The sequence below is a fragment of the Vanessa cardui genome, chromosome 7, assembly GCF_905220365.1.
Source record: "Vanessa cardui chromosome 7, ilVanCard2.1, whole genome shotgun sequence".
NCBI lineage: Eukaryota > Metazoa > Arthropoda > Insecta > Lepidoptera > Nymphalidae > Vanessa > Vanessa cardui.
Genome location: NC_061129.1, coordinates 1,064,588 through 1,080,369, shown reverse-complemented (window position 1 = coordinate 1,080,369; position 15,782 = coordinate 1,064,588). Strand labels below are relative to the sequence as shown.

Here is a 15,782-nt window from a genome sequence, read left to right as displayed (position 1 = left end):
TAAAGCTCTTGATCTCATCGCTTCATATTTAAGTCAAAGAATCCAGCAAGTTTTCATTAATGGAATAAAGTCTTCTGGATCTACGTTAAAAATGGGAGTTCCACAAGGTTCAATTTTGGGTCCCTTTCTATTCCTAGTATATATAAATGATCTTCCTTTCAATGTTAAGGGTATTTGTGATATAGTGTTGTTTGCTGACGATACTTCGCTGATTTTTAAGGTTGACAGGAAAAAAAATGACTATGACGATGTGAACGGTGCATTATCACAGATACACAATTGGTTTACAGTAAATAATTTAGTTTTGAATGCTCAAAAAACAAAATGTGTAGTTTTTACCCTACCTAATGTTAGCAAGCAAAATTATAATATATCTTTAAATGGTGACCGTCTTGAAGTAGCTGATACTACGGTATTTTTAGGAATAGAATTGGATTCCAGACTTCAGTGGACCTCTCATTTATCATCCCTAACAGGAAGACTCAGCTCCGCAACATACGCGGTTAGAAAAGTTAGACAACTAACTGATATTGATACCGCTCGTTTAGTTTATTTTGGTTATTTTCACAGTATTATGTCATATGGCATATTACTTTGGGGTAACGCTGCAGATATTGAATCTGTCTTTATTTTACAAAAGAGAGCAATTCGGTTTATTTATAATCTTGGAGCTAGAGACTCTCTTCGGGATGTTTTTAACAGAGTAGGAATACTTACTGTTGCGTCGCAATATATTTACAACAATATCATGTATATTCACAGTAACATTGATCACTTTGATAAAATCAGTGATAATCATTGTATATGCACTAGAAGTAAGGATAAACTTATAACGCCAAGTTTCCGACTCCGCAAAGTCAATGGATCCTTCTTGGGGCAAGGTATCCGTTTCTATAATAAAATGCCGCAGAAATTTTTAACTTTGCCGTTTAGTAAATTCAAATCGTTTGTTAAAAATACATTGGTAGAAAAAGCATACTATTCGATACAAGATTTTGTAGATGATAAAAAAGCGTGGAGTTAATACCTGTTGACTTCCAAGCAGGATACATTAATTGAAATAATTGTATTTAATTAACATGACGTTGTATTTTTTAAATGTTAAAAAAGAGTAACTACTGAGTTTCTTGCCGGTTCTTCTCGGTAGAATCTACTTTCCGAACCGGTGGTAGCTTCACTTAATTGTAAAATGACGATTCAAAAGTGCTTATAAAAGCCTACTTGAATAAAGTTTATTTTGATTTTGATTTTGAGTATTTAATATTTCCGTAGACAATCTTCATTCAGACAGAGAATATTTAAGCATTTAAAAGGTATATGTATTGTACAGTTATTTGTACACCTAATTTTTTTATCTGTATTTTGACTTTGGAACAACTTTGCTAAATTTGATGGTCAGTTCGACTTGTAAGTTTTAGTTTTCAAATGCTCGAGTTTGTTCATTGCTGTTTTAATTACTTTTATTTTACCTGCATGTGTCGGATGAAAATCTGTCACAGGTGCAAATGCAAGCGCATTTGAGTAGTGAGATGGAATAAGCGTGTGTAATATAACAATACACGCCAGACGGTTACACGAAGTTGTTTCATTTAATTTAATTTAGACTACTCACGTGACAATTGTGAATTTAATTTTCTTGAGTTATAATGAGCTGATATTGTTATCTAAAGATAACATTAGTATATATAGTTAGACAGAGTTATTAGTATACTAATATTATACATGTATGTGAAACTAACTCTCTGTCACCTCACGCTCATATCACTGAACTGTTTTAGATAAAATTTGATATATAGTCAAACTATATAGTCTCGAAAAAAGAAATAGGTTGCTTTATAATTCACCCCTTGAGGGTGTAAAATCTTGGGTGATGTTTTGTATGCCATAGGTAAAGTTTTGTAAACTTCGCGCGGGTAAAGCCGTAGGTTCAATTTGTAGTTTATAACCTAATATAAAAATATAAATTCATTTGAAATATTACTCATATCTTCATGACGTTGTTGTATGTTCCGTAATAACACTCGCATTGTGTTTTATCGTTAAGGGGGGGAGACTGCCTAACTACCATTTGAGGATATGCGACATGACCGTTTCCCAAGCAATAAAATATATTGAGTCAGTCTGTATGTTGAGTTGTTATTTTTATATGTTCTCATGTTTATATATTATATGATATAAAAGCGCTATCAGTCAAGGTTGCGCTGTCGGAAATAAAAAAATAACTTTATGATTGTTTGTTTTACGCTCGACTTCATATAACTCCTATAAACAGTTAGTCTATTAATGATTCGATTCGATTTAAATTATTGGATTAGGGAACAATTAAAATAAATTGTTAAATCTATATCATTATCATCATATCATCAACAGCCTTTTTTCGTCCACTGCTGGACATAAGCCTCAATAGCACGCCACTGTGATTAATCTTCAGCGACTCGCATTAAGCTCCTGTCAGACGCCTTGTGTAAATCGTCAAATACCTATACTCAGATCGTTAAATCTATATCTCACTTAATTTCAAATATATCTTATACTAATTGTCGTCCGCGGCTATATATATAGTTAAGGGGATGGTTGTCACGTGTTGGGCAAAAAAGTAACCTACGTCCTTCCACAACCATTGAAACCAACTTCATACCAAATTTCATCAAATTCGATTCAGCGGTTCGTTCGTGAAAGAGCGACAGACAAACTGATAGAGTGACTTTTACATTGATAATATTAGCATAGATTTAATGTAATGCTTAATGTGTATTAATAATAATATAATTGTTAAAAACCAAGAAAAAATTGTTACAAAAAACAAAGATACAAGTATGTCTTGTTATAAATAATTAGTTTTTCAATTACGTCAGAGTGAGTCATGCGTTTATTGTTAGTACATTGATTTGTTTCTTTTAAAGCTATATTACAAAAGGGGAATCCTGGTGTTTTTATTTTAAATTTATATTTACATAACTCAGACCGCAAGTCACTCTGATCTGCTCTGAGAGGCCGTTGTGATGAAAACTCGATCCTATACTTTTTTGTTATATCTGTATCACCACAGACGTGATTTTCGTGCCATTCGCCTATCTTATATTCTCAATGTTATTTTATTGTGTCTGCATTTTTAACTCTCACGCTGTTTCCTATTTCATAATGTATAACATACTTATTGCATATAAGTAAATTCAACAAGGATAGTTGTAAACACAGGTAAAATTAATGTGTTTATACCTTGTTCATATAAAGCCATTTGATAGCAAATTAACGCGATGTGATTGGACGCGAGTTTGATATATGATATTCTCTTTGGATTTGCGAAAATTGTGTATAACATAACATATTTGTGTATAACTTTGTGTATAACATATTGAGACAACATCACATACATTACTCTGATCCCAATGTAAGTAGCTAAAGCACTTGTGTTATGGAAAATCAGGAGTGACGACGGTACCACAAACACCCAGACCCAAGAAAACATAGAAAACTAAAGAACTTTTTCTATATCAACTCGGCCGGGAATCGAACCCGGGACCTCGGAGTGGCGTACCCATGAAAACCGGTGTACACACCACTCGACCACGGAGGTCGTCGAAATGCCTTTTAAACGTCGACGAAATTGTTATCGAAATGGAAGAAAAATTAAAGTGATAAAGTGTGATAGTATTGTATTATAAATAAAGATACATTAATCAATCACTATTAGTATTGCACAATATAGCTGAGTTATTAGCAAATCGCTTGATATGCGTAAAGTGTAGTGTCTATCTTGATTCCTACTTCGATTGGGATTGGTTTTACAACGGTTTATCGCTAAGAAAGCGATCTCTCCCCGATAACCTTTGGGTGGTATGTTATAGATGAAAAAAATATTCCAATTTCAATTATTAATGGAAATACAGTTACTTCGTGGTACGGCCTTGTGAAAGCCTTGCTGAGTAGGTATCATAACTCATATAATCCCTTGCAAAATAGTAATGCTTAGTATTGGTTGTATTTATATAGTGAAATAGTGTTACTGATAGTTCAAGGGGTATACTTATTCCCAAGGTTGGTTTTCGATTGGTGATATGAGAAATTATTGACATTCCTTACAGTACCAATCTACCATTCAAATGGAACTGTTGCCAAATTACCATCTGGAGTCACATCCTAATATTTTTGGTTACAGCTCGTAGAAGTTAAAAATCCATTGACTTGTTACTTAAGGCTAATGATAATAACGTTATAAAGTTATAAGTTATGAAGTTAAGAGCGTTTCATTAAAAAACAGTAATTGGATATTGATACTTAGTTGAATATGACGATTATATCAGGTTCTTATTGCTTATATGATCGGATCTTTATATTATGTGTATATATAACTCCAATATATATGACATATAAGTGCTAACATGATACAGTTTTGGCCAGGATACGTGTACTTATATTGATTGAAATGAGTTGACCTCGCTGGCTTGGGTCACTGCCAGCTGAGAACATAATCACTCAATTTCGAACAACAAAGACTCTTAAGATCCATCTCGAAAGCCTTATTGGCGAAGTGGAAGAAAATAAAGTAATCGCTATTCACTCGACGCTTATAGCGTAATGGAAATGTTTTTCCGTCAGATTAGTTTCACGTTTTATTCGTACGTTACATGTCCGCTTAGTTGATTCTTAGTAGACTAACGTGGTGGTATAATATCCTTATCTAAAGAGGATTTAAAGGGAAATGAGATATTTGAGGAGGGAAATTTTTAATGTCATATTTTGATGAAATATTTGTTAAACGCGGCTTCGCTAACGTTTAAGGGATTTGTCGTAAGGTGTTAGGTATAAAAAGTAGCCTACGCTGTTTATTCGTGGGGTTGAAACTTGCCTCATAACAAATTTCATCAAATTTCATGTTTCATAATCAGTTACTTTTGCATATAAAATATAAGTATATGTAGATGAATGAAGTTTGTCTGCCTTTCTTTCGTTCGATAAGACTTTTCAAGTGATTGTAAAACGTGTTGACGGAAATAAATTTAGGTGTTGGTAAAGACTAGAGATGATCAAACTAGTAAAAATGTCTTTCTTGGAAAGCAGAAAAATGTAGGTCAGGTTTAATGAGTAGATGTTTGAAGTGCTCTACGTCATGTCATAATCGTAGCTTTGTGATTTGAAACAAGAAAACTTCAAAATCAAGTTCTCAACTTGTATATTGTATAAGAGAACACAGTCTCGAGGCGTTAGGATGTTAGAAGTTGTGAGCGCTGTCTTGAAAATGCTACAGACTTACGTCAAGTATAATGAGCTCTGGGTCACCATTTATTTTACTGCCTGATTAGAATACCAAGTATTTTTCTAAGGTGACAGCTGTTACTTATATGCCTGGCATATAAGTAATTACAAAAATGTCAATAGCTGTAAACAACAACAGCCTGTAAATTCCCACTGCTGGGCTAAAGGCCTCCTCTCTTTTTGAGGAGAAGGTTTGGAACATATTCCACCACGCTGTTCCAATGCGCCTTGGTGGAATGCACATGTGGCAGAATTTCTATGAAATTTGTCACATGCAGGTTTCCTCACGATGTTTTCCTTCACCGCTGAGTACGAGATGAATTATAAAGACAAATTACACGTGAAACAGCGGTGCTTGTCTGGGTTTGAACCCGCAACCATCGGTTAATATGCACGCGTTATAACCACTGGGCCATCTCGACTCATTAATAGCTGTAAAAGTAGATGCCAATTATCATGACGATCGCTTGTTTGCCATGTAAGTTAATATCTTGCAAAGCCATATAGTGGATGTTACGTCAGAGTTGATATTATACAAGCTTCAACATGACATGCAATGAAATAAATGATGGCTAATGGTTGTCGGCTAAACGGTGTTAGTGATAAAATATGTTGAAACAAAGGGCTGATCGAGTGCGAGGTAATTATTTAACACCTGTAGTCGCCCGCGACTTCGTTCTCGTTTCAGGGCGTTGGTTGTCATGTGTTAGGCAAAAAATACCCCATGACCTTTCTTGGAGTTCATTTTTTTTTTATGGTATAAGTACGCGGACGAGCATATGGGTCACCTGATGGTACGTGGTCACCATCACCCATAGACAATGACGCTGTAAGAAATATTAACTATTCTTTACATCGTCAATGTGCCACCAACCTTGGGAACTAAGATGTTATGTCCCTTGTGCCTCTAGTTACACTGGCTCACTCACCCTTCAAGCCGGAACACAACATTATTGAGTACTGTTATTTGGCGGAAGAATAACTGATGAGGTGGGTGGTACCTACCCAGACGGGCTAGCACAAAGCCCTACCACAGAGTAAATTTCATGAAATTTACTCTGTGGTATGTGGTCTGTGGTGTGTGGTACGGTTCAGTGGTTTGGTCGTGCCACAGACAGACAGAGTTACTTTCACATTTATAATATTAATAATATAGATTAAACAAAATAGTTTCAAGTAAAAGCGAATACAAATTCCCGATAGTGTGAAACGCTTTGTATTCACTTTTGTTTTATGTTTATCAATTAAATATAATTTGTATCAGGAAGAGAGATAAGAGAGTGCTTGATGCACACGTTTCATTGTCAATCGATGTAAATAACAATGACGTCAGCCCACTCAACTCTCGCATTACAAAACAAGGGTTTACTTAATCAATAAGGTCGTTAATCGTATCCACGAAATACAACCGTTAACTAAATGTCATGTTGTATATCAATAGAGTATTTAATTTATATCCATACTAAACAACAGAAAAAAGTGTGCCGCGCCGGTGACCGTTTATTTTAGTTTATTTTTACATTTCGTTAAAAGAAAAAAGGATAGCTTGATAAAAACAATAAGTAAAAGGGATAACTAGATGTTTTAATTACGCAAAACGTATTACTACGTAATTATGATGTATTATAACGTATTACTACGAAAAGCAACTAAAGGCAGACGTCCCAATTAGGTCGTTTTCTAGTCTTCACTTTTTGCGCGTTAATAACATATCTGTTTACTATAACATCATTGGTTAATACTATTAAGTTATGACTTCTACTTCTCGATATATTGAAAACCGACTCGAGATATATTTCACAATCGTGTTCTACGGTGAGTTTCGATTTCTTTTCCACCTAAGAATAGTTATATAGATCATCGTTAATATATTCGCATAATTATTAACTAGTGTTGCCGGCAGTTTCTCTCGCGTTGTAGGGATTGATTGATTTGGTGTGAGGCAAAAAAGTAGTCTATGTTCGTCCTTGAAGTTCAAGTTTGTTTCATAATAAATTTCATCAAATTCGGTTGAGTGGTTTGACCGTGAAACACCAACAGGCAGACTTTCTCATTTACAATATTAGTATAGATTGTTCGAATGCTTTTATCGGGTGAATAGATTTTTGCTCATGTTTTTTCTATTTTATTATTTTCTGTAATGTCTTTTTAGTGCAATAAAGAATATATATATAGATTTTAAATCAATTCAATATCCAAGTTTATTATGTCTTGGAATACGAAAGAGGTTTTATGTTACTGAATTGAAAATGCTTTTTTTTTTATTTGTGTTTACAGATTATTCGAAAACGGCTAGTCCGATTTAAACAACGTAAAAGTTTATTTAATTAGGTATTATGTTTTCGTTTCGTTATCGTTTTACAGAAAATCGATAATTTTTTTTAGTACTTTTATAATTGTAAACGCAATTATGTTAATTTTTCCTGTTATTAATTTTCGGTTCGAATCTGTTTATTTTTTTATATGAGTACTTTTATTTGTATTTACTTAATAGGTATGTTGCGCAGAACACCGTTTCTTCTGACTAAGGAATCTCTGGGAACCAAACCATCGGCAAGTTTCCAGTAACTTGCCGATTCCTTAAATTTTACGTTGTTTAATTTTAAGCATAACAAATCATAATATGATTGGCATCCAATTCTGTCACATGTATTCGTTTTGTACTAAAGTTTTAATTTCTGTTTAAATTCAATTTGATTTTTTAAATAAATTTTTAAAAAGTCTAATTGAAGCTCCCGCGAAACTTGACTAGGTACATACTATTTTAGATAAGAGCTGTAAATAATGTATCAAATCATATTCATAAGATGTCGAGATGGTCCAGTGGTTAGAACGCGTGCATCTTAACCGATGATTGTGGGTTCAACCCAGGCAAGCACCGCTGATTCATGTGCTTAATTTGCCTTTAAAATTCATCTCGTGCTCAGCGGTGAAGGAAAACATCGTTAGGAAACCTGCATGTGACAAATTTCATAGAAATTCTGCCACATGAGTATTCCACCAACCCTCATTGGAACAGCGTGGTGGAATATGTTCCAAAACATTCTCCTCAAAGGGAGAGGAGGCCTTTAGCCCTGCAGTGGGAAATTACAGGCTGTTGTTGTTATATTCATAAGGTCGTAACGCGTTTTCACAATTAATATCGTTACTATAAAATACAAGTAGTCACACGCGGGTTTGCTCGCGTTTATGAGTATCGGTTGTCATGTGTTAGTCAAAAAATATTCTATCTTCTTTCTTGGAGTTCAAGTTTGCACAGGGGTTTGATCGTGAAAGAACGACAGATAGACAAAGTTAATATAATAATATTATTATAGATTGCAACAGTGAAACACGAGTATTCAAGCAGAACGCATGACTCACGGAACACGCCTCGTTTACAGATATTTGTATTGATTCAGTGACACTCGTTGATAATAATATTAATATTGTCGGCTTCATGTAAAACTAGCGACCCGCCCCATCCCCGTTCGGGTGCAATACTAATACTTAGTAGTAAAGTAAAAAGTAAAATAACAGCCTGTAAATTTCTTACTGCTACGATAAGGCCTCCTCTTCCAGTAAGGAGAGGGTTTGGAACATATTCCACCACGCTGTTCCAATGCGGGTTGTTGGTATGCACATGTGGCAGAATTTCGATGAAATTAGACATGCAGGTTTCCTCACGATGTTTTCCTTCACCTCCGAGCTTGAGATGAATTGAAAACACAAATTAAGCACATATTTAGAGTTGTGCTTGCCTGGGTTTGAACCCGCTATCATCGGTTAAGATGCACGCTTTCCAACCACTGGGCCATCTCAGCTCATAATAATAATACTTAATGTAAATATACTACAGAATATGTTTATATACGACATCACATTTGAAACTTTTAACATTATTTGTGTTTCTTTACTATATTGTTCATCATTATTACATACAAAAACCGTCCTCTCGAATGAGTCTATCTATTAAAACAGCATCACAATCCGTTGCGTAATTTTAAAGATCTAAGCATACATAGGGACAGACATGAGCGTTTTATACATACTATGTAATGATAATGAAGTGAATCTGAGATAGTCCAGTAACAGACTACACGTGTTATTGTTATTATTAAAATTGTCTATGTCTAAATCCTATTGTCTTTGATTGATGTTAACAGTAATCAGCATACAAAGTTAATTTAAACTACGTAGTTTAAGTATAAGCTCCTCTATCCTTGTGTATACAAGGACAGACAGACTGGTAAAGTGTTTGTTTTATACTATGTAGTGAAAAATAAATAAACATACATATTATATATTTGTATGCGAAAATTAAGTTTAACTAATTAATATTAAGATAGTTAAAGTACTTAACTATGTTCGGCTATAAGATTTAATTTAATGTCTATATTTGCAGCTGTGTGTATACTTATTCGGTATCACAATTGTATTCGAGTTGAAAGCGATAGGGTACCAAACAATGGCTTCATTTGCTATTTGTTTTATTCTTAAAAAAAGTAAAACCTCTTTGTGTCTTTAATTTTTTTACTCTTATATGTATGGATATGTATATTATGATTTGTTGAGTAAAGGCAAGAATTTCGAAGCAACGGACCCGATAAAAAGTGCCGTCGCCAATCACCTATAGGAATTTTTTATCTTATGGGAATTTTGTCTTCCTTGTAATTGAACTGGCCCTATCTCCTTTTAAGCGGAACACAGCAATGTATATTACTAGTCGTTGCCTGCGATCCGACTTGACGGCAAAACCCTAAAACGCAAGCAAAGCCGCAAATGACAACTAGTAAGTTATTTCTTAATTAATAATGTATTGAAATTATTTACTATTTCGTTTTTATTAGGCGTACATATCGGCCTACTTTTAAATTTTTAATTTAATCGATAAGAAAGTTTAATTCTTTGATTGGAATACTATTCAATAAATATTCTCTTGGTATACGAAGAAAAAGTCAATGAATCATATGCAATTTAATATATAATTGCATTTATAATTGATAATTAAAGGTAGCCTTCATTTTAATATAATCTGTATTTATAATAAAATTGGAGTGTCTGTTTGTAATATTAAAATGCCTGCTTATTAATAGATGCACATGTGTGTATACATGGTACATAAATAATTTTTTTTCAATTTATGTGTGATTGTCTGTCTGTTTGTTCCGGTTCATCTCTTGAACTACTGGTCCGATTTTGATGGGACTTTCACAGGCAAATAGCTTTCGTAATAAAGAGTAACGTAGGCTACAACAATAACTTGTTAAATTTAAACGCGAATGAATTCGCGGGCAAAGCTAGTTAGATATTATAATAGAGAAATATCACTATCACGGTAATAACCGTGACAAAAGTAATTGGTTTTATTTAGGACTTTGGATTATTTTGTAATTCATAGTATAATTAACATTTGAAACTTGGTTAATATTATATAGCTTCAATTAATGACTAGTTAATTCCCGCTGAGTTTCGGTCACCCCGGTTCTTTTCAGGTCCGGGGTGTTTTCGAACCGGTGGTAGATTTTTGACTATCAAGTGTAACACTTATGTATTGAATAAATATTTTTGACTTGGACTAAGGCAGGATATGATGATGAATAGTGCAAACATTGCATGTTTTGGTGCATCCAAATGTGAATATTGAAGAACAAATAGCATTTATTTCAATGCTTTTTTTATGTAGTAGGTAAGCAGGTAAGTGTACCTGATGGGTAAGGTAAGTGGTCACAATCGCCCATAGACTTCGGTGTGAAATTCATGTTTTTTCTCTATGTGCATTTATTATCCATAAAATTCTTTGTCTCGAATCATTCTGGTTTTTAATGTAAACCGAATTAAAATCCGTTGCTTAGTGTGAAAGATCTAAGCATTGAGACAGTTGAAGACACTTTTTTTATACTATGTTGAGATTAATAACGATACACCATACCTCTGGTGGACATAGTTATTGATGCATCCGTCGCTACTAAAACAAGCAGGTTGTGTATTGACGAAACATTTATTTAGCGTTTGCTTATTGAGTGTTTGTTAGAACTAGTGCGAACTAAAGTAATGAGTACATAGCATCGATTTATCACCATGTAAGACACAATTGTTTGCTATGTAAGAGTAACTCGTAAGGACTACGTAAAAGTTTATCAATATTAAGCGATTTTTGTTTGTGGTGTGAGTAGGGATAGTTTTTGTTAATTGTTGTAAGTACTACAGACGTGATGTGTTTGAGATGATAAGTCGAGATGTCGAATGCTTTTCTTGTTCGGGATATCAAAGAGGGAAAATATTATAAAGTTATTTTAGGGACATACTGATTATTTTGACTTGATTGGACTTTACCGAGAGATTACCAAAATATGTTTAGATATAACTCTAAAGGATGATGTGACAAATATCATTGTGTTTATATAAACAAACATAGTTCAAATAATTATTGTACTTTTCTCACGGATTTAACGTAAAGTATGACACAAATTAGATGTAGCATCGGCAAAATTCGTAAAACCGATCACTGCCGATTGACACAAGCCCTCCATATCGCCATTCGACGCTATTCGTCGCTATAGATTCTCGCTTCAGTTCAACCCGAGAAAACAAGTGGATGTAAATCGACGTGTCAAATTGACGAATATATGAGGTCATATTACAAGTTATTACGTTTGTGTAAAAATCATATTCACGTAAGAAAAAAAAATATTGATAAATTGGGATAGCGTAATTAATTCGGAAGTTGTGTCGTACTAAAAATTTTTACTATTTTATATACCGTATTTTATTCTATATGACACGTATTACTCACACGTGTCTGCTTATATATGTAGGATATATTCAAACAATAAATAACATGAAATAATATTAAAACATGTACCGGTAACGTTATAAAATGTCACGATTTAAAATATAAACATTCGTTTATACTTTAATGCAGTCATTCAATTTCAGTGACGTCACTGAACGAGGAAAACTGTTATTAACAACTTTAATTTATTTATATTATAATAACAAGTTAGGTAAATAAACGTAACGTAAATACAGAGTACAGTTTTGTACATATATTTCTCTCTTTCTAACAGTAGTAAGTTGACATAAGAGGGACAAAGATAAAATTGTGTCAACAACTTTTTATTAGTAAGCAACCTTAAAAACATTGGCGAGTAAAATACTACACTAAAACTACACAGTTGCGTATGTAAAATGTTATGAATTTAATTGAATATAAATCGTGTTCAATATTACTCATTATAACAATTGTGATAGTGAAAATGATAAAAACCAATTTTGATCAAAGTTCACGAGATAAATTTAGATCTAAGTGTATTTCCTTTTAAGTGAAACTAGTTTTTCAAGGCTCTTTGACTATTTTTAGATATTTTAGTTTTACTAATGCAATTGAATCGATTGAGATTATCAGCGACGGTAGAAAGTACGCAACGTTTAATTGTTCACCTATTAATTCATCAGTTGAACTGGAATACAAATTGCATAAGTACGCAACGAATTCCAGAAGTAAACAGAATCAAATATTATGATACAAAATGCTAGGCGACCTTTATTTCTTCCACGCGGGATTTAAATGTCAATTTTGCATTCGTATCTTTCAATTAATCTCGCTAATATCACTGTCCGTTATTTTATACAAAAATCAGGGAAATCTGGAGTAATATAGGTAAAGAAACTTCGTCCCTGTCGTGCGGCCGATGATAGATTTTCGTTTGTTAAGCAATGAGCTGAGATGGCCCAGTTGTAAGAACGCGTGCATCTTAACCGATGATTGCGGGTTCAAACCCAGGCAAGCACTACTACCTATATGTGCTTAATTTTTGTTTATAATTCATCTCGTGCTCGGCGGTGACGAAAACGTCGTGAGGAAACCTGCATGTGTCTAATTTCATCGAAGTTATGCCACATGTGCATTCCACCAACCCGCATTGGAACAGCGTGGTGGAATATGTTCCAAACCCTCTCCTTAAAAGAAGAGGTGGCCTTATCTCAGCAGTGGGAAATGTATAGGCTGTTACTTTACTTTAAGCCATGGTGTCTTATAGTTACTGATGTATAGCTGCCGTTGTATAAATTGTTACGTATATAAAGACAGCTCACAATGATTTAGGCTTAGTTCATTATACAATATCTATTATACAAACTGAAGACACAAGGTGACTAAATTATAAACATTTTGTATCCAATTATACGAGCCCTGTATTGTGACCACTCTGACCATTCCCAAGGGATCCAATGCAAGGAATAGAGTGCTTTTATGCGGACATGCAACTGCACTCTATTACTTCGAGTGGATATAGTTCAGGGTAGTAACAAAGGCTTCGCGTTCGGAAGTTTAATCATTGTGGCTTTGAAGCTCCGGAGTGCTCCTATTAACATATTATTGGTTTGAAATTTGAATCAAGCATCGTAACCTGTAGACTTTTGTGTCTTTATATAGACTGAACAATATTGCATTTTAAACTAAAACACGAAGGCAGATCTAATAGATTATTTGTCCCATGTGACGTCTTTATCAGACATAAATCATGACTAATGAGATATTATAGTGCAAAACATTAGTAGCAGTAGTTGTTTCGTCCCGGTTTTGAGGGTGAATGAACCAGTGTAACTATAGATACATAGACGTATCTTGTTCCCCAAGTTTAATGATGCATTAGTGAGGAAGGATTACTATTTATAAATGTACAAATATCTATGGGTACTGTTGATACGTTTACCACTGGTTGCTCACTTTCTTCCACCAAACAATTCCACGAACAAAAACATCACCCGTTTTATTTAATGCATAAGATTAAATGTTTTTTTTTTCCTCTTTACAGCCACTTCTCTTGCCTACGTCCTCCTCAATGTGCCAACATCAGCGATGGTTGTCGACGGAAGCTGCAACAGCACAGACCAATGGCTGAACATCAGCTGGCCGGTCAGCAACGCCACGGATTCAACGTTCAACAACATGGTGCTGATCTTCCACAAAAATGAAACAACAAGGACGTACTCTCTCCAGAATCTGAATGTATCTCTCGCGGCGGAAGTGTTCCCTGACGCATGTGAGTAAATTGTATTTTTATGTATATGGTGTTATGCAATGTTCATTCTCGGAATGCTATTTCAACATCGGCTATTTTCCATTTCTTCTGAAAGAAATACGCCAGTCATTTCTCTCTAGCCATTTCTTCGAAGAAATTTTCTGAAATTACCTCTTGATGGCTCTTGATAATAAACAACTGGCCGTACTTTTATACACGCCTTAATTAAACCGAAGATGAAATATATTTCTTTATGGAACTGTGTGATAGGGATCAATGGTTTTGTGTTTGGCGTGAAAAACTGCAACGGTTCCAAGAAATTATTTAATCGCAATATTGTGACAATAATTTATCTAAGAACTAGCGCGCACTGGTAACTTTTGTCACGGTGACTGTTTCGTCACTCTTGTCGAGTCCGTGAATATGTATGGAGGTGCGCGCACGTTAAGACGTGACAATTGGGTGACATTTTTGTCTGCATCTGTACATATTCACGGATAAGAGTGACGAAGCAGTCACCGTGACAAAAGTTACCAATGCGCGCTAGTTCTTAGGCTATTTATACTTGTGGTATTCGTATAGTTTTATAATATTGCTATGTCTCGTCGGCAGCGTCCAAGGAGCCGGTGGAGCTGTGGCACGGCGTGGAGTGGCGCACGTCGCTGGCGTCGTCGTACCGCTGCGGGCCGCCCACGCAGCTCAACATGACGGCCGACATCACCAGCGTCGTCGCCACGCTCACGCTCTCGCAGCTCCAGGAGGAGGCCTTCAGGAACTCCACCAACAAATCCTTCAGCGCCGGTGAGTATTACCAACCTTTGAGTATTACCTGTTGACTTCCAAGCAGGATACATTAATTGAAATAATTGTATTTAATTAACATGACGTTGTATTTTTTAAATGTTAAAAAAGAGTAACTACTGAGTTTCTTGCCGGTTCTTCTCGGTAGAATCTACTTTCCGAACCGGTGGTAGCTTCACTTAATTGTAAAATGACGATTCAAAAGTGCTTATAAAAGCCTACTTGAATAAAGTTTATTTTGATTTTGATTTTGATTGATGAATCTTTTCTTTCCCGTTTAAATGTGAGAGTTTGGAGACATCGTTTTGTTCAAGACAGTAGAGGTAAACTTGACAAATCCAACTCATGCATTTTCCTCACAGTATTTTTTCTTTTCCACACATTGGAACAGCGTGGTGGAATATGTTCCAAACCTGCTCCTCAAAGGGAGAGGAGGCCTTTAGCCCAATTAATTTTACAGGCTGTTGTTTATTCTTTCTTTTCATGTTCACCTCTGTAAAGGTATATACATAGCTCCATCATAAAATCTTGCATATTAAGGTTGGTGGCGCTACCGCAATGTAAGGAATGGTTAATATTTCTTACAACGCCCAAGGTGATGGTGACCATCTACCGGTTGGCCTGTCCGCCTACCTTTTTTTATATCTTCTGTATGTTTATATGTAACTGAACTCCTTAATTAACGATAGGACCTTTTACAATGTTTTTTTTTAATATGTA

General features: G+C 34.7%; 1 protein-coding gene across 1 annotated transcript in view; it reads left to right on the top strand.

Moving 5' to 3' along the window:
* The window catches only part of LOC124530883 (lysosome-associated membrane glycoprotein 1-like), a 30,592-nt gene that overhangs the window by 11,449 nt on the left and 3,361 nt on the right, over window positions 1-15,782 (top strand). The window contains exons 3-4 of the mRNA XM_047105238.1: window positions 14,055-14,282; window positions 14,874-15,062. Of these exons, the coding sequence (XP_046961194.1) occupies window positions 14,055-14,282; window positions 14,874-15,062 (417 nt within the window). The remainder of the gene's footprint in view (window positions 1-14,054; window positions 14,283-14,873; window positions 15,063-15,782) is intronic.